This window comes from Procambarus clarkii, chromosome 93, assembly GCF_040958095.1.
Source record: "Procambarus clarkii isolate CNS0578487 chromosome 93, FALCON_Pclarkii_2.0, whole genome shotgun sequence".
NCBI classification, from domain to species: Eukaryota; Metazoa; Arthropoda; class Malacostraca; order Decapoda; family Cambaridae; genus Procambarus; species Procambarus clarkii.
This window is the reverse complement of record NC_091242.1, coordinates 7,746,789-7,765,914: the sequence shown is the minus strand read 5'-3', so window position 1 is coordinate 7,765,914 and position 19,126 is coordinate 7,746,789. Positions and strand designations below refer to the sequence as shown.

General features: G+C 36.6%; 1 protein-coding gene across 5 annotated transcripts in view; it reads left to right on the top strand.

Annotated features, from left to right (window-relative positions):
• The window catches only part of LOC123746804 (DEP domain-containing protein 1A), a 50,014-nt gene extending 37,133 nt beyond the window's left edge, over positions 1-12,881 (top strand). For 2 of the 5 annotated variants that reach the window (XM_045728560.2, XM_045728558.2), the window contains exons 11-13: positions 1,506-1,682; positions 9,396-9,578; positions 11,643-12,881. In XM_045728560.2, the coding sequence (XP_045584516.1) occupies positions 1,506-1,682; positions 9,396-9,578; positions 11,643-11,783 (501 nt within the window). In that variant the 3' untranslated portion in view covers positions 11,784-12,881. Of the gene's footprint in view, positions 1-1,505; positions 1,683-6,068; positions 6,108-9,395; positions 9,579-11,642 lie in introns of those variants that run through there. The other 3 variants (XM_069319461.1, XM_045728559.2, XM_045728561.2) reach the window with 2 other exon arrangements.
• Positions 12,882-19,126: the final 6,245 nt, after the last annotated feature.

Below are 19,126 nucleotides of genomic sequence, written 5' to 3'. Positions count from 1 at the left end.
AAGTTATTTTATTTAGGCTAAATTTGGGTATTGTATTCAACAGAAAACTTTCATACCTTGCTGGTGTGCACTTACATGTAACATTACAGTACTGTGAGAAAATCCACTAGGGCTGTGAGGTTGGCGTGGAACTATGACCCCAACATTGCCAAGGTGCCCCACTTTACCACTAGACTCCCGCTGACTTGTAAAAGTCATACAACTGGATTTCTACTAAAATCACAGGAAGTCTGGAGGTCCCTACTGAAATACAGGAAGTCTGGAGGTCCCTACTGAAATACAGGAAGTCTGGAGGTCCCTACTGAAATACAGGAAGTCTGGAGGTCCCTACTGAAATGCAGGAAGTCTGGAGGTCCCTACTGAAGCCAGTCCAAGTGTTTACATGTGACCCACAAGCACTCGGGTGGCAGGGCAGAGTGGTCCCACACCTCATGCCCCAACTTCAGAAACAGAAATCACAGTTGCGTGATATATATAAATACTGTAATATATATTATTACAGTATTGTGGTATGGTCAAGAATTTGATCTGCTTAATCACTTAATGTCTATTTGATTTAGAAATAGTAATGTAACTACAAATATAGATGTGGTTTAATCATTTTTCCTTTACACACAGACCTAATTCTTCATTTTGCTGTAATTGAGATATCACTGAATGATAAGCAGTGGAGAATTTTCAGGCACTGAGCAGCTATTTCCTTGATCTGGAGGGCATTGGAGTGTGGCCAAGGAATTCCCTCTGCTGGTAGGAGAGTAGTTAGACCAAGCTGCTGACTGACTGCATGTCAACCACGAGCTTACCATATATGTCATGTGTACTGCACATTTCTTTTCACCTAGAAGTTAAATGTACCTGGAGGCTGCAGGTCCTGGGAAATGGGAAAATGGTATTTCTTTGGTGGGGGACAGGATTCAGCTGAATCTGTCGTTTGATCAGATTCTGGCTAGGGTCTAATGTGCATTGAAAAGATGGCACACTTGTTGGTTCCTGGGATGTCATTCGGAACCTCTTATGGTTATCTGCATATACTTATGTTTTAGCTCCTTGATCATACAAGTGTTTACACTTTGCTCTGTTGGACTCCATTGTGGGTGCTACCAGAGCCTACTGGGAATCAAGATCGGAATCTCTGTGATGCAATGTAGCTTGGGTGTCAGAGATTAACCTAAAACCTAGAAGAAACAACACTAGAAAGTAGTCATTTGCCTCATTACCTTTGGTAACTAATTCTCTTCAAATCTTTGTTTTTGTTGTGCTTGTGTTTCTGGTGTTACTTTTCTTGGTTTTAGTTTAACTCTACTTTCCATGTTCTCTTCCCCCTCATAGAGAGGCAAATTGTAGTCTCAAGGTTGGTGCATCTCTATAAGGCTTGGCTGGACCAGAGCTTAGCTTGGAAAGTTGCAAAGGACCCCACTAGAAAAGGGCATTTCATTACATTGAATGTTTTATTGTGTTTCGTTTTTAATGTTTTGTGAATAATTTTGATTATCTTTGTCTACCAGGTGTTGAACACATTCACACGCAGTATCCTCTTGTGTGACCAAGAGGTGGATTATGATGAAGTATTGTCTCTCCGCATTGTTTCATTTTTGATGGATAACCATGAAGAGGTGTTGCGTCCACCACAAGATCTTAGTGTTCTTGTGCACCGCAAGCTCTCCCAGATTCAGCGGAGTAAGGTGAGTATCATCTAAAGGGCTTATGAATTAAGTGTGCATTATATGTTTCAATCCAGCATCAGATGTATTGTTTATTGCATGACTAACCGTGTACTTTTGCAATGAGAATGAAATAACAAATTTTTAGTAGTGCAAGAAAGCGTCCAAAATCTTTCCTGCTAAATCAAGTTTTGACATAAACAAATCATGCCTAATTGAAAATTATGGCCCCATTATTTGTGTGTACTCACCTAGTTGTGCTTGCCGGGATTGAGCTTTGGCTCTTTGGTCCTGCCTCTCAACCGTCGATCAATTGGTGTACAGATTCCTGAGCCTACTAGGCTCCACCATATCTACATTTGAAACTGTGTATGAAGTCAGCCTCCACCTCATCACTTTCTAGTGCATTCCATTTACTAACTACTCTGACACTGAAAACGTTCTTTCTAACATCTCTGTGGCTCATTTGGGTTCTCAGCTTCCACCTGTGTCAAATAATCCATCCATGTCTACCCTGTCAATTCCCTTAAGAATTTTGTATGTGGTGATCATATCTCCTCGAGCTCTTCTGTCTTCCAGCGACATGAGGTGCAGTTCCCCCAGCTATTCCTCGTAAGTCATGCCCCTTAGTTCTGGGACTAGTCTAGTGGCATACCTCTGAACTTTTTCCAGTTTTGTCTTGTGCTTTACTAGGTACGGGCTCCATGCTGAGGCCGCATACAACAGGATTGATCTTACATACGTGGTATACTAGGTTCTGAAAGATTCCTTACACAAGTGTGAACACAAGTAGCTTCTGAAGGCAATTCTAATGTTAGCCAGCCTCGCATACACCGCGATGTTGTTCATTTGATGTGGGCTTCAGGAGACAGGTTTGACGTGATATCAACTCCTAGATCTTTCTCTCTGTTCGTTTTGTGAAGGACTTCATCTCCCATTCGATATGCACTGCCTGGCCTCCTATTTCCTCCGCCTAGTTTCATTACCTTACATTTACTTAAGTTAAACTTTAGTAGCCATTTGTTGGACCATTGGTGTGTGTGTACTCACCTAGTTGTGTTTGCGGGGGTTGAGCTCTGGCTCTTTGGTCCCGCCTCTCAACCATCAATCAACAGGTGGCATGTGTGTGTGTATATGTATGTACATATTCACCTAGTTGTACAATAAATGTATATAATATATATAAAATAATGTCGTACCTAGTAGCCAGAACGCACTTCTCAGCCTAAGATGGAAGGCCCGATTTGCCTAATAGGCTGAGTGATTTTTTTTATTTTCAAAAAAAAATTCCAGTTGATTTATTTGAAATAATATTATATTATATTAAGAACATATATTATTGACTTAGTGATGTTAGTTTAGATTAGGTTAAGATAGGTTAGGTTAGGTTAGGTAGGGTTGGCTAGGTTCGGTCATATATCTACGTTAGTTTTAACTCAAATTATAAAAAATTAACTCATACATAGTGAAATGGATAGCTTTATCATTTCATAAGAAAAAATTAGAAAATTACATAAATTCAGGAAAACATGGCTTATTAGGCAAATCGGGCCTTGCATTCTGGCTACTAGGTACAAAATAAATATATATATATATATATATATATATATATATATATATATATATATATATATATATATATATATATATATATATATATATATATATATATATATATATATAATATTATGTATGTTGAATATGACCGAAGGGTAAAATTAATGATTTAAACACAAATCTCGATATTTCTTAAGTTTTTCTTCACTGTCGGGGGTTTGTTGTACTGCCTAGCTAGTTCAACAACACGAGTACCATTCTCATGCTTACAAATGATCTCTTGTTTTTCCTTTATGGTCATTCTCACATGTGATTTCTTGCCTTCAACCGTACCACTGGCTTTCTTGGGACCCATGGCGCGATATATAATAAGAAATTTTGTGCTCAAATAGAAAAAAATCCAAAAAGAAACGGTAAATCCTTGCGAAGAATTCAGGCGAGATAGTCACTGGGTACGAAGCACTGGTAAACTGAGGCGCAATCACCGTGCCACTACGCGCTAGGCTGGCCGTACGCGTATCAACAAACTCGTATCCTGAGGTAAAGTTCGTATCCCGATTCTTATTATCCGAACAAATCGGGCTCGTAACCCGAAAAGTTCATAAACAGTTCGTAAACCGAGGTACCACTGTAAAATAATTTAAATGAATTGGTTAGTAGGCTACACTACTATGTGTTAATAGTGAGAGCTTTGTGGCTTAGCTGGAAAGAAGAATTCTTCCTAGACCAGCTCGGACACATGAGTAGACAACAATGGATCAAGCATGCAGTGTTGACCGCGTGGTCACTGCATCCAGTACCCCAGCATGTTGGAACAGTGTGGTACCCTCTCACGTCGCCACAGTTGATCTGCCGAGATTTTACAATGTACTAATTGTTACAGATTACTGTATACACATTGTAATTACATTTGAGGTCATACCAAGTGGAATTGAAAGAAGCTTACTGGGTTTGTTTGTAGGGTATGGTTTGTAACCCGGTTGACATTTTAATGTTAAAGAGCTCTAGAACAAAAGATAATTTATACAACCGGGACACGTTCTCTCGTGTTTGGAGGATGAGGCAGTCCGCAGGGAGCCGGTCGGCCGAGCGGACAGCACGCTGGACTTGTGATCCTGTGGTCCTGGGTTCGATCCCAGGCGCCAGCGAGAAACAATGGGCAGAGTTTCTTTCACCCTATGTCCCTGTTACCTAGCAGTAAAATAGGTACCTGGGTGTTAGTCAGCTGTCACGGGCTGCTTCCTGGGGGTGGAGGCCTGGTCGAGGACCGGGCCGCGGGGACACTAAAAAAAAAAAAAGCCCCGAAGTCATCTCAAGATAACCTCAAGATGTGTGGTAATTTGTTCTAGGACACATCTCTGCTGCTGAACTTGTACCTCCGAGAGACACGCTTCTCTTGTTAGCACAAATATGGCATCAAAGCTAACCTTCTGTCCGCTGCGCAGCGTCCTGCCTCTTCCCTCACAGCTGATAGTAACCCCGCATCTTCTCGGTGCAAATTTACGTAGGAGAGGAGATAGATGCTAATTTATGAGTGATTTAGATGCTAATTTATGAGTGATTTTATTATCCTCAATTATTACGAACAGTGTTATACTGTTTCTGATGGCTTACCATGAAGAATTAAGTAATTTGGAAAGTATTATAATAAGATAGAAGTCTTAGTATGATCATTCCTCTTCCTCCATAAAACACTTATTCACGGTGGTTTTAAATTTTACTATAAAGAGGAAATCAGGTAATTTGATCTAGTTATTAATTAAACTCAATCTAAGATGGCAATCACAAATGAAATCAGATTGCAGATGGAGTTTTTGTCAAACTGTTGGATAAAAGAATAGTCACAGCGAACATGTGGTGGCTGACGCAATCATCCCTATGCATGTTCTGGAACTTCTGAACTCTCAATTATCAAATTATTAGTATGGATAGTAAAATTAGTGTCATAACACAACATATTTTACCTAATTGTGTCATGGGTTAGTATTTGGGGTGTTGGAAAATTCCGACAACAGGATTTCAATATTGTATGTTGAGACACATGTACCATTGGTGCATATCCTTATACTCTACAGTACTGTACTCTATTAAGTCACTTTGTACTGTGTACATTAACTATTTTCTAGGGTCATTAATTTATAGTATTTAATGAAATTGTATTGTAATCTGTTGACCAGACTGTAATCTATTTTTGGATATAAATATAATACTGTATTTTGTTGGTTAGCATATTCAAACAAGTCATTTTAACTTCCTTATTTTGTTTTCTGGGCTGGAAGGAGTAGGGATGGTGACAATATTATCTATAGAGTATATGTATATATTTATACATGCATATTTATTTCTTAGTATTTGGGGTTTATATGTACTTTACTAATGGGAATTTCTACATCACTTCTAGACATGGTAGTTTTAAATTTCAGAAACTAATAAAAATACTGTACTCTGATTTCTGGACTGGAATTTTATTTTTTAACTTATAAATTCAGAAAGTTTCAGCAGCTACATTCACAGGATAGGCTTATAATTTGTCCTCCCGGCTGCTACTTCTATGATTTTCTGATGCAACATTGTTAATCACGAAGAGCAACTTCTAGAGGTTTTTATATTTTACTGTCATATATAGTCTGTAAAGCAAAAATAAATAAATATAATGTAAATAAATTCCGTCACATAAGGATTATTCTATTCAATTTATTTTTTAATTATGCAAAGACCTCTGTCCAGGTCATTAATATTCAACCTGTTCCAGAAGATGACTATAATTTGATGCTTAATACTCAACAAAAATATATACTAGTCATTAAAACATTTATAATATTTGTTGTATTAACTTGCTACATCATGCAGAGATTTCCTCCAGGAACCAGAATCTGAACGGCACACAGGGTAAATATGTATTGTAGCTGTCCTTGTAACCCAGTCGAGCATGTGGTGGTGCTTACCGCAGGTGTAGTAGTGGTGCATGCTTGGCCTACTTATATTTGTGTGCAAGCTTTATTGATAATTGTTTTCTGTTCATTTAATACTTCACAGTGCACGTTTTGGTGAAGTTCAGTAGCACTGTTGTTGTTTACTTGTATATGCTTGTTTACTTGATTGGTGTTGCATCTTTTTACTTTTAAATATTAGTTGATAGTTGTGGTCGAGTCCTCCATTAATCACTATATTTTTCTGTAAATGTTAAAGATTTATTATTTAGTTCATGGCAGAGTAAGATTTCATATTTAACTCAGTTTTTTTGTGAACTCATTCTTAAAAGTGAATGTAAAAGATAGTAACTTAACCTGTCTTGTGTTTGACAAATTGTTGAATTTTTAATTATATTGAAAATAATAATAATTTTTTTTATATAACTACCTTGAATTGCCAGGATACAAGCTTTCATAAGTTTGCAGTCAAGGAAAGGTTAATTTTGGATGTAATCTAATGAATCATTCATATTTATAGCAGAGAATAATTTTTTTTCTTACAGCATTATAGAAGGAGACATGGTTACTCTCATTCACAACAGTTGCTACTGAACTCTATTTCTTTATATATTTTACTGAAGTTCTTGTAGTTTTGATATAAATCTCTTCTTTCTTTGTGGAACAAAATTACAAGATGTGATTGATTTGTTTACCTAAACAGATAGGATGATGTAACAATTGTATACTTAAATGATTTAGCTTTGATTACTAGATTTAAATTTTTGTTCAAGTGACAAGTTTTGTGTATTCCTCAAACCTTTTCTCAGAGAGGTGTCAAATTTTAATAAACTGTAAGATCAAAGAGTGTATTGAGATGTTTGGTCATAGTTAATAGTACCGATAGTGGTGAAAAAAATGATTAAAGTGAATTTGAGAGTATATAAAGACAGGAAGACCAAGAAGATGGACTGACACGTTATTAATGTAATATGTAATTTTTTTAACGAAATAGAACAATTTATTGTACAATAATTATTGTCGGATAATAATAATGCATAACTATGCACCAAATTACCAAAAAATAAAATACCAGTACTGTATATATAAATTTGTTCCCAAACCACTGGGCATTTCATATCTTCGAACACCAGTGCTACTTGGTTGGCCGAGTCAATGAGGTTATTGTTAATTCCAGTATTGTACAGTATTGCATTTTATACACTGTAATTGGTTTTTATTATCAAGATGTCTTGATGTAGCAACCACGGTGCTAAAGATAGTAAGAAAAGTGGAAATACATTTCTATTGGGCAGAAAATTAATAGGAGTGTTGCGAGTAAGTGTGACCAAGACGAGAACATCAGCTAATGATGGTGTGGGAAGAGGGAGAGGGGGAAGTCTCTCCATCAATACAGTTTGGTGAGAACATTCTTGATCATTTTTACATTTTTGGTTTTAACGAATATCATTTATATACAGTATATGCGTAATTTTTTTATCAGATTGTGCTTCAATCAGTGCTCTATTCTATGTGATGGTTGAAATGATGAATACATAATAAAGGAACTTTTAATTTTTATAATGAGATAGGCTGACAGTGAATGTGCAAGTCCTGGTCATTATATTAAACTATTACCAGCAAATAGTTTTGCATAGTTAAAATTGTTAATAGGGAACAGTCCACAAATAATTGCTTCATCATATGACAGATCAAAATAGTGCTTACAAAATAAATTATTTTTTTTTCTTTTGTGTTGGAGAGTGGTGAGTTATGATGTACTTGTACTTCAGTAAATATGATCCAGGGCTATTAACTAAATGTGCTCCAGGTTTATTATGAAAATACAGTATTTTACTTCACTACTCCAGGTGTCAAACCGAACAGAGGAGCCTCAATTAACGAATTTAATCCGTTCCAGCACTGAGCTCATCATGTGAAACGCTTGTCTTGCTAAATGAATTTTCCCATTTAAGATAATAGAAATAAAATTAATCCGTTCCACCACCAAAAAACATCAATATGATATTCAAATTTTATTTTTTTCATAGAAAATGCAGCAGCCTACCTGACATACACTAAACAAATCTTTTTGACATGTTCAAATTTTTTAATTTGTTTATATTTTTTATTTTTTTTATAGAAAATGCAACAGCCTACCTGACATGACCTGAACAAAACTTTGAAATTTTTTCTGTTTTCATTTTTTTCTTATTTTTTTTATGGAAAATGAAGCAGCCTACCTGACATACACTGAACAAGCCTTTTGACATTTTTCTTTTTTCAGTTTCTTTTTTCCTAGAAAAAAAATCAGTGCTTTGCAACATTACAGCAGTCATCCCTTTACATCCCAGCATCATTAGCATCTTTAAAAAAAAATAATTGATTCCCTCTGGCTTAACTTTTTGTCACTAGAACCCTGCTACATTACTGTTGTCTTCGGCTTCACTACACCACTGCCTTCTGGTTGTCTACACTTTTACATACAATTTGCTCTATTCCTTACCTTGCTGTTGCTGCTGCTTCTTTGAATATACTTTTTGAAGCAACCCTCTTTGTGGGTTGTCTCCTGAGGAAGGTCAGTAGTGGGTTAGGTTGACCTCGATTAGTTCAACAGGCTTCTTGTTCCCGACTATGGAAAACCATATGGTGAACCATTAACATGTGGAATTCTTTCTTTAGCAAATGTTTCAAGTGCTCCTTCAGATGTCTTAAGTCAACTGAGGTGATAGTAAATCTGTAAAGATTTTACATAAGGTCACCCCATCAAGGAAGGGGAGTTCCTAGATAAAAAAAAAAGTAGATCATTAAATTGAATACTTTACTATATATCTTAATTCAGGTTAAGCTTCCTATAGAGTAGTGTTATAAATAACACACAACTTCAAAATTCTCCCATGAGAATGAAATAAAATTTGCATGTGCATCATAATTAACTCAGGTGTTCCACATCCAATAAATTTATTACTTTAATTAAAATTCAGTCTTCTTATAATTATACTTTTTATATAATAATAATACTTTGGGAGCTCCCATACCTTGAGGAAATGATTTAGTATGCTATTATTTATCACATATTGTAGATGTGCTTTATATACTTAATCATATGTATTTGTGGTAATTCTTAATGTTTTAATATAGTATTTTATTAGTTATGTGATACAGTAGTCTTGCCTTAATCTCTTGGTGGTGGTGGCATAGCTTTATCTTCTTATCTCCTATATGCTTAGCCGGTGGACAGCAGCATGCTTCCTGTGTTCCGTTTCAGATTGTGTATGGTTCCACAATAGAAGATAGGGGCATGACACTCACTTACTGCCGTCAGGTATCAAAAGCTGAATACGAACGCCAGTGCCTGACAGGCTCCCAACAGTTCCTTGCACAACTACTTGATCAAATTATTGACAATGACAAAATATCTGCAAAGTCAAAAAAGAAGAAACTTAAAGACGTAAGTAATTTTTTCCCTTGTAAATTTTCATGAAGAGTATTTGAGTGCTATTTTTCTACTACTTTATGTCCATATGTTTTATGGTTTTATTAGTGTAAATACCTAAGTGTAGTTACAGGATGAGAGCTACGCTTGTGGTGTCCTGTCTTCCCAGCACCCTTTGTCATATAACGCTTTGAAACTGACGGTCTTGGCCTTCTCCAACTTCTTACCTAACTTGTTCCAACCGTCTACCACTCTGTGAAAGTGAATTTTCTTATTTCTTTGGCATCTGTGTTTAGCTGGTTTAAATATATGACCTCTTGTTCTTGAAGTTCCGGGTCTCAGGAAATCTTCCCTATCAATTTTATCAATTCCTGTTACTATTTTGTACACAGTGATCATATCACCTCTTTTTCTTCTATCTTCTAATTTTGGCATATTTAATGCCTCAAACCTCTCTTCATAGCTCTTGCCCTCCAGTTCTGGGAGCCACTTAGTAGCATGTCTTTGCACCTTCTCCAGTTTGTTGATGTGCTTCTTAAGATATGGGCACCACACAACCACTGCATATTCTAGCTTTGGCCTAACAAAAGTCGTGAACAATTTCTTTTGTATTTCGCCGTCCATGTATTTAAAAGCAATTCTGAAGTTAGAAAGCGTAGCATTGGTTCCTCGCACAATGTTCTTTATGTGGTCCTCAGGTGATCGTTTTCTATCTAGAACCACCCCTAGATCTCTTTCTTTATCAGAATTCTTTAAAGATTCCTCACATAATTTATAGGTTGTGTGGGGTCTCTGTTCTCCTATTCCACATTCCATAACATGGCATTTATTCAAATTAAATTACATTTGACAAGTGGTGCTCCATACAGTATACTTATTTTGTCTAGGTCTTCTTGAAGGGCATGACAATCATCTAAGTTTCTTATCCTTCCTATTATCTTTACATCATCAGCAAACATGCTCATATAATTCTGTATTCCATCTGGTAGATCATTTATGTAGACAATGAACATCACCGGTGCAAGAACTGAACCCTGTGGTACTCCACTTGTGACATTTCTCCAGTCTGATACATTGCCTCTGATCACTGCCCTCATTTTTCCAGCAGTCAGAAAATTTTTCATCCATGTTAGAAGCTTACCTGTCACCCCTCCAATATTTTCCAGTTTCCAGAACAACCTCTTATGTGGAACTTTGTCGAAAGCTTTTTTTAGGTCCAGATAGATGCAGTCAACCCAACCATCTCTTTCCTGTAAAATCTCTGTGGCTCGATCATAGAAACAGTAAATTCGATACACAGGATCTTCCTGATCAAAAACCATAATGTCTGTCTGATATTGTATCATTTCTCCAGGTGTTCTACCCATTTAGTTTTTATTATTTTTTCCAATATTTTGACTATTACTGTTGAAATAAACAGTAATATTAAAATGAACTGTCTGGTTCTCTGAAGATCTCATTTTGTACAAACACACCCTGGAACTTTTCGTTTAACGTTTCACACATTTCCTTTTCATTTTCCGTGTATCTGTTCCCCATTTTCAACCTCTGAATATTATCCTTTACCTGCAGCTTGCTTTTAATGAATTTATAGAAAAGGCCTGGATCTGATTTACATTTGTCTGTTATATCGTTCTCAAAGTTCCTCTCTGCCTCTCTTTTTACTAACGTGTAGTTGTTTCTTGCATCTTTGTATCGCTGGTATGTTTGGGGGTTTGGCCTCTTTATATAATGATTCCATGTAAAATATAAAGTATAAAGTATAGAGCATGCTTTTAACAAAATTTGTGACCCTATTATCTCTTAGATGTTTTCTCTTCCCCCCCCCCCCCAAGTAAATATTCCATAATTTGTTGATACTACAACAAAAACAGTCATTTGTGTCCCTCCAGATATCTGATGGACTTTGTTCCACTTGAGTGGGACTCCACTTTATAGGGTACTTTCCATTAATAATGTATTTGCAAAATTGCCTTCTTGAAAGAAAAGCTGTTAATTATAGTACATATTGTAATATATTTGCTGTTTTTGTAAAACAGCTGACATCTGTCAACAATGTTTTGGCTTTTCTTTCCTTAGTTCAAGTCACTCTACCCTGATGTATACAAGGCAAAATTCCCAGAGGAGGACCATAAGCCTGAAACCCGTAGCAAAGTGCGAAGTTTGATCAAGTTGGCCTCTTTCTCTTCGCTGGGTAAGGGACGTTCATTGAGAATGTGAAAACCGTATAGAGAATTAACCAAAGATGGAAGTCTGCCAAGACCACCATTGGGATTATTAGTGCCATATTAGAGATGAGATTTTAACACTGGTGATGAATATTCTTGTAAGCCTCAATAATATCGATGTACATAAATTTATATCCTCTAAAGTAATTATTCATTTGAGGGGTTCAACTTGAGAAGTTTAAATGTGCTTGCATTTTATTTGAAGTGAACTTATAACTTTTTCAGTAGTGTGGTGCAATCTTTTACTTATAAGGAAAGAGCAATATCTGGACCTCAGGAATGTTTACAATTGGCACAAGGTTTTAAATGGTCTTTCACGTTTGTATATATTTTATATAAAATACAGTATGCTACAGTAATTTTTTATATAATATTTTCTAAATATTAAGCATTTGTGATATTGTTTTAATAGATTATTTATTTTTTGTTCATATTAAAAGCCTTCATTGGTCTACTATTTTATTAATTTTGTATTTCTTGTTTCTCTCGTAGAAAAATATTTGACTAATCTTGTATCAGTCATCAAATTATATGAATCATACAATAATATTGAATGATTTTATTGGCTGTTTTTCTATGTTTAGTCTTCTGATTTGTTATCTCTAAGATAGAAGTAATGAAAATAACGCTTTTCTGTCATATATGTACAGTATGTATGAATATGGTTATAAAAGAATGGTATTACTCACCACATTTATTTAAAGAAGTTTATGAATGTTCAGTATTATTTTGATTTATTCTTAGAAGGGATTTGATAGCATCTATTTTCAAAACATGCATATTATACGAGCATAGTATATGAGCACAATAATGTATATGTGCTTGAATTTGTGATTGTCAGTTTTAAATGGATGAAGTATAAGCAAATTCAACATTAGTTAAACATTAAACCCCATTAAAAAGGGCCGTGACCAAAATTAGTACAGTACATTATATGTTCTTGATTCCTTGACATAAACTTTTGACAAATGCCACATATGAATAATTATCATTGCTAATGATAATTTTCCTAAATGATGAATGAGTGCAGTGTATTTATGCTGTTGTGTATTAAAACAAATTTTATCAACTAAAATATCACTTTTGTATTCTTTTTTGTTTTATATAACCTTACTATCTCTAATTTTTATTCTAAAAGGGAAACACCTTATTACATGCTTTTGGAAATTGAGGTGAACACTGTAATTCATTCCTCTAGAACAGGGAGAAGGGTGTGTTTACACTTGGAAGCAAATATGTTTCTGGACTACATGACGTTGGTCGTATGATTGCTTTACCACTTACAATGGAAGACTTGCATCTGGAACACAAAGGACTGATCATGCGATGTGATTAAATGATATATACGTAATGTTATAAACTATTTCAGGTTTTCAGGAATATGTAAAAGTATTAACAGATGAAAATAATTTTGATTCAATGGAGTGACTTGAACTTGCAACCTGGTAATTCCAAGACAAATCACCCCATTGCCTCAAAATAATTTTCATTGATACATCACGCCATTGTGATTTCATTGCGATATTAACAGATCATTACCCATATATTAAAAATAATTTCCCATAGATTAACAAATCATTACCTTATGCTGCTTGTGTCTTTTGTCCCCATTGAATGTGCAGTTAGCAGGTTTTGCTTTTGTTAAATATATTTTAATTATATTTCTGGAATGATTTTTTTTTATCTCCTAATTAAAAATATATATTAATGTGCATAGAAAAGACGTTAATATTATATATTAGCATATTGTGCATATTTAGGCACTGGTTAGTTTAGGTTCTGTTGGCGATTATTTGTATTTGTAGTACGTGAGTGAAGCATTTACAGCGTTGTAGTTCGAACAAAAGTCGATAGCGAAGCACTTGTTCAGGAAGTGTTTAGACGTCATCAGTTGAGTCGTGTGTAAACCGTTTTTCATTCATAAACGGGGTTTGGCTGGTGCCTGGAATCACTTTTGGGTCTTTGGAGGACGTGCTTGTATTTGTAGTACATGGGTGAAGCACTTATAGAGTAGCGATTCGAACAGATTTTTTTTTTAATTGAGGTTTTTACCAAATATTAAAGTTGGCTGCTGGATGGAATGGACATAGCTTGAAAACAGGTAGTCATAAACGGGGTTTGGCAACCGCATTGAGTGAGTATTTGGCATTTCTTGGCGAGGACGAGCTGTATTGTTCACAACATACTCTTACCAGTAGCAGTGAGGGTTTCCATCAGTAGAGGCTAGTTTATTCTTCACATTATACACATCCTGCTGAGTGGCAGTGAGTATTGCCAACTTATGCTAATGACACTACACACAGAATGCTAATGAATCGCTACGTCGTCATAGTACTACAGTTGTCCTACATATACTAGTCGCTTCTCACTGCAATCAGGTAACGGCAATGGACCTCATTCAGACACTATCACATCCTGATGCATGATGTCACAAATAATTTGCTATAATGCCTCGTTTTTCATGGATTATTGACAAATTTGTTCTTCCTCCAGCATTTATATCCATAAGTCGTGCTTCCATCCTCCGAGAGGTTTTATGAGGACAGATAAACAGTGTTGATCTCTGTTAAAATGAAAATCGTGAAAATATCACCAGTTTCTGTCACATGCGTCTTGCGGAGCTACATTTATTCAGAAAATTTAAATTGATAAGCATTATCCAGCGATATGTTACACGCAAGAACTAGATAATTCTTTTAATATATTTTAGTCACCCAGTAGGCAACTTTATCATTAAAAGCCAGAATTAAGTGAAATATCAAGATGTGTACCAGTAGAGTATATCAAAATGTGTACCAGTGGAGTACATCAAGATGTATACCAGTTGAGTATATCAAAATGTGTACCAGTGGAGTACATCAAGATGTATACCAGTGGAGTTCATCATGATGTGTGCCAGTGGAGCTCATCATGATGCGTACCAGTCGAGTACATCAAGATGTGTACCAGTCGAGTACATCAAGATGTGTACCAGTCGAGTATGCAGACAATGAGTCACAATAACGTGGCTGAAGATAAGATTAAACCACATACAAGAAAATGAGGAAACGACGACGTTTCGGTCCGTCCTGGACCATTATCAAGTCGATTGCCTTAGCACAATCGACTTTATAATGGTCCTGGACGAACCGAAACGTCGTCGTCTCGTTATCTTCTGATGTATGGTTTAGTCTTCATACCAGTGTAGTACATCGGGATGTGCACCAGTGGAGTATCTCGGTATGTGCACAGGTCGAGTATAGGGATGGTATGAGTATATAAGGATGGATACCAATGATGTATATAGGGATGTGTGGAAGGTCACCGTTAACCACAAAAACTTCTCAAACTGCAACATTATGGACTTGGGAGTCACTCCACCAGTACTTTCGATCTTACCTAAGTGACGTGCACCAATAGATTTCTGTGATCGATGCTACTTCTCTCATTCTGCATTGGCGTTCCACAGCGTAGTATGCTTGGTCCATCCCTCTTTCTCATTTACATCAATGCCTTACTAAACGCCATTCAGCACCTAATGCCAATTCTATTTGCTAATGACACACCCATCATTTTCTCAAATGAAAATTTACTCGCTCTAAATTACATTGTGAATTCTGAACCAAAAAAAAAAAAAAGTTTGTAGCTAAAGTTCAAGTACGTTTATTCAGACAATGAAATACATCTCAAAGGAATAGAGTAGCTTAGGATATTTCTACCAACAAACTCAACCTTAACATTAAACAAATGTTACATACTATTTGGAAATAAGTCCACCAATCAAATTAAACTAAGCATTAATAACACCCAAATTGAGAACAGAATAGTTGGGAAATTTCTTGGTGTTCACATTGACAACAAACTGAATTGCAGATGCCATATGCGAAATAGAAAATAAATTACATGTTCTCTCAAATCCGACACTACGTAACTCGCTCTGCCTTGGTAACAATATATTATCACCCGTCTATCCATAATTTCAATTTCAATTCAATCCATATTTTACCTGTGGTATCTGTGACAGGGGTTCTACAACCCAAATTTCACTTCGACCCTTAATTATTCATCATAAATCAACAATTATTATTATTATTATTAATTTTATAAGAGTCATGGGGTGGAAGTCATGCTACCTGCTTCGTAACAAAGGCCAAAGTCAGGCGAAAGATGCAAATCAATTCCATGTAGCATGTGTTTCCTCTGTTGCGGGCCTGCTCTGTTTAAGTAAATAAACCTTACTGAGGACGGGATGCCCTGTTTATAATAAACCTTAATGAAGACGGGCTGTGTTTCATGTTTCATAAGACTAAAGGTTTCGGGTTGATTCCGAAATGATCGAATGAAGAACGGTTCATGGACAACAACTTTATTTATCCTGAATAATAAAAATATTAGCTTCTGATATTTTAATAGCAAATATATTAAAGAAGTTCTATTGTATGTTATGGCTCTTTGAATAGAAACAGCGCAAAAATTGGTGAATTACATAAAGAAGGATGAGGCTGTTATGCTCCCGGACACCGGGAGGTAAACAAACACTCAGAGAATGGCCCATTGAGCAGTGGGCGGTGACAGTGATTCTGTAGTGATTGATCCAATAGTGAAAGTGACCGTGATTCTATAGTGAGTGACCGAGATTCTAGTGAAAGTGACCGTGATTCTATAGTGAGTGACCGTGATTCTATAGTGAGTGACCGAGATTCTAGTGAAAGTGACCGTGATTCTATAGTGAGTGACCGAGATTCTATAGTGACAGTTACCGAGATTCTATAGTGAAAGGGAAGGGAACTATCAGGAGAAAGCGCCATGCCATTACGACTATATAGCCCTTGGAAGGGATCAGGATGAGGATTTAGGATGGGACGGGGGAAGGAATGGTGCCCAACCACTTGGATGGTCGGGGATTGAACGCCGACCTGCATGAAGCAAGACACTCTACCGTTCAGCCCAAGTGGAGAGTGAAAGTGACTGTGATTCTATAGTGAAGGTGAGTGTCTCTTAAGATTCTTCTAACGTTGTTACGTGAAGGGGGTTCATCTATTATTGCTAGTAGAGCCAAAGGCATCCAATGTTTTGTTATAACAAAGCCTGCCACAACTATAATGAAAAACTGTGAAACAGTCTACCCACTAAAACCATACAGAAACAGTGCTTAATCTTAAAATATATGATAAACAAAGTCAGCTTGGGTGACCCTTCACGAGCCACGAATTGACTGCCCTCCGACAGGTTAACCAGAGACGTTAACTGTTTTGGTTAACATAGAACTGTCTAAAAAAATTTCATAGACGTAAAACTTATTTGCACCAGAACTCATATATTAACAAAATATTTGGTTACCCACTCTTACACAAAATCGTATGACAAAGGGATTTCATTGTGCATATAGCCTACAAGCATTCCATACTCTATAGAATAAAAATATATATGAAAACTCAAGGTTTCTGAGGAACTCGTATACACATTTCCGCCTAAATTGGTATTTTATTGTAGCAAGTTACTCTTGGTGGGAATCGAGAAACGCTGCATAGTAGTCAAAACCACGACTCAAACCCTATAAAGCAGCAAATACTTTCACAATAGGCACAGTAACCAAGCAAAACTGTATACTTACTTAAAGCGCTCATCTCCAGCAAACAGAAGTTAATAATCCACGTTATGACGCACAGTCACTTAATTAAGTACTCTGATTTAAGTTGTTAAATTAGTTCAATATTATCAGACTAGTTCAATATTATAAATGTCCACAGTCCTGCCGTACCTTAAATATTGTCCCTCCCCATTCTCATGCTTCAAACTTCAACCAATTCTTATAATTAGACAAATGCTCTTTAATCCTCTAATATTTGGTTAGGGTAAAGTTAGCATCATTACCGTATTAACCACAATTCAAGTGTAAATAAAGGTAACAACCGAGAGCAATGAATTTTATGTCGTCTTATAAGTCAATCCCATAATACGAGTTGTTAGGTTTTGCCTCCGCTTATCTTAGTATTGTTACTGGTAAATGATCAGGTAAGCCAGTAAAACATTTTTTGTTTATTTCTTCATTTAAATGTTTATTGTTGTTGATTTAGACGCCATGACGGCAGTACGTGGTGCTGTATGTGTCCCCCCCCTCCCCCCGGCGTTCCCATGAAGGGTAAAACGCAAAGCCTGGCTACATTAGCATTGCTTGTCGGAGGAAACGAACACGCCTTGTGGCAAATAAAGACACTGATAAGCCGAAGTTTGGGGAGCCCCAGGAGTCCCACAGGGGAGGCAAGCACCGACTCCCACCACACACACACAACACTGGGTAGCTGAACGAAATCTAGGCATAAAAAAAAACATGGCTCCAACTAAACTTGTTCCCAAGTGGGCAAAAATGTCACCCAGAGCCCTCCCGCAGAGCAGGAGCCAGCCGCCCCCATGCCCTGCGGGCTCATCAGGAACCACCAAAACCCGCCAATCCTCAACAATTCTTGGCCAAGCCGGCGTCGAACAGTCTCCCCGCCCGAAGACTTTTTTTTTTTTTTGCACTGCCAAATTTATGGTACATTATAAGAATATCCTCAATAATACGAGAATTAATAAAGTGGTTGGAAAGCTCCAAGTGCCGCATTTCAGGGAGTCTGAAGGGTCTAATAACTGGGCATTCAGTAATGCCGTACGTGAGACCATGACCCAGTTCTTGCTCACAGAGTTTGCACCTAGAGGAAGTACTCAGGATTGGGAGATTAGTGACCTGTAGCCACCTGCCACAGGTGCCGGTCGTGCAGGTGTCCAGACCTGCTCGTCATCAAGGTTGAACAGGAGTCTTTAACTGTACACATTTTGACATGACATCTGGTGTTTTTAGATTTCAAGTGCTTACTTTACCCCAGTCTTTATCGCACTCGGTGCAGTTTTCTCCTTTGTATTTCAAAGGTACACCAAAGTGTAATATGCTGTTCTTTGAATTTCCAGCTATTTATTTCTTTATTTCCTAAGACACTAAAAATCTTATTCTCAATTAAAATTATTTGTTCAAATCTTCCCTACCTACATTCTTCCCCGAAAAAGTTACCTGCGTGTACTGACATTTTGATAAGGAGCAGAGTTGCGGGTATTGCGTTAGGCTAGCTTAAGCGCTTATAACTAGATAAAACAGATAAGTTTTTTTTCAAGGAAATCATTGCTTAGCTGGTTTAATATTAGTGATGTTCGCTAAACTGGTATTTTTGTTTCCTAATATAACTTAAAAACTATTTTGTTTACCCCCTGATCACCTGTAAATTCTCCCTAGGTGCTGAGTTGTAAATATTTTGGAGTTTTACGTGTAGCTAAAGTTGTGCTGAAATGTTATTTATAATATTTGTATAATTACTATAATTC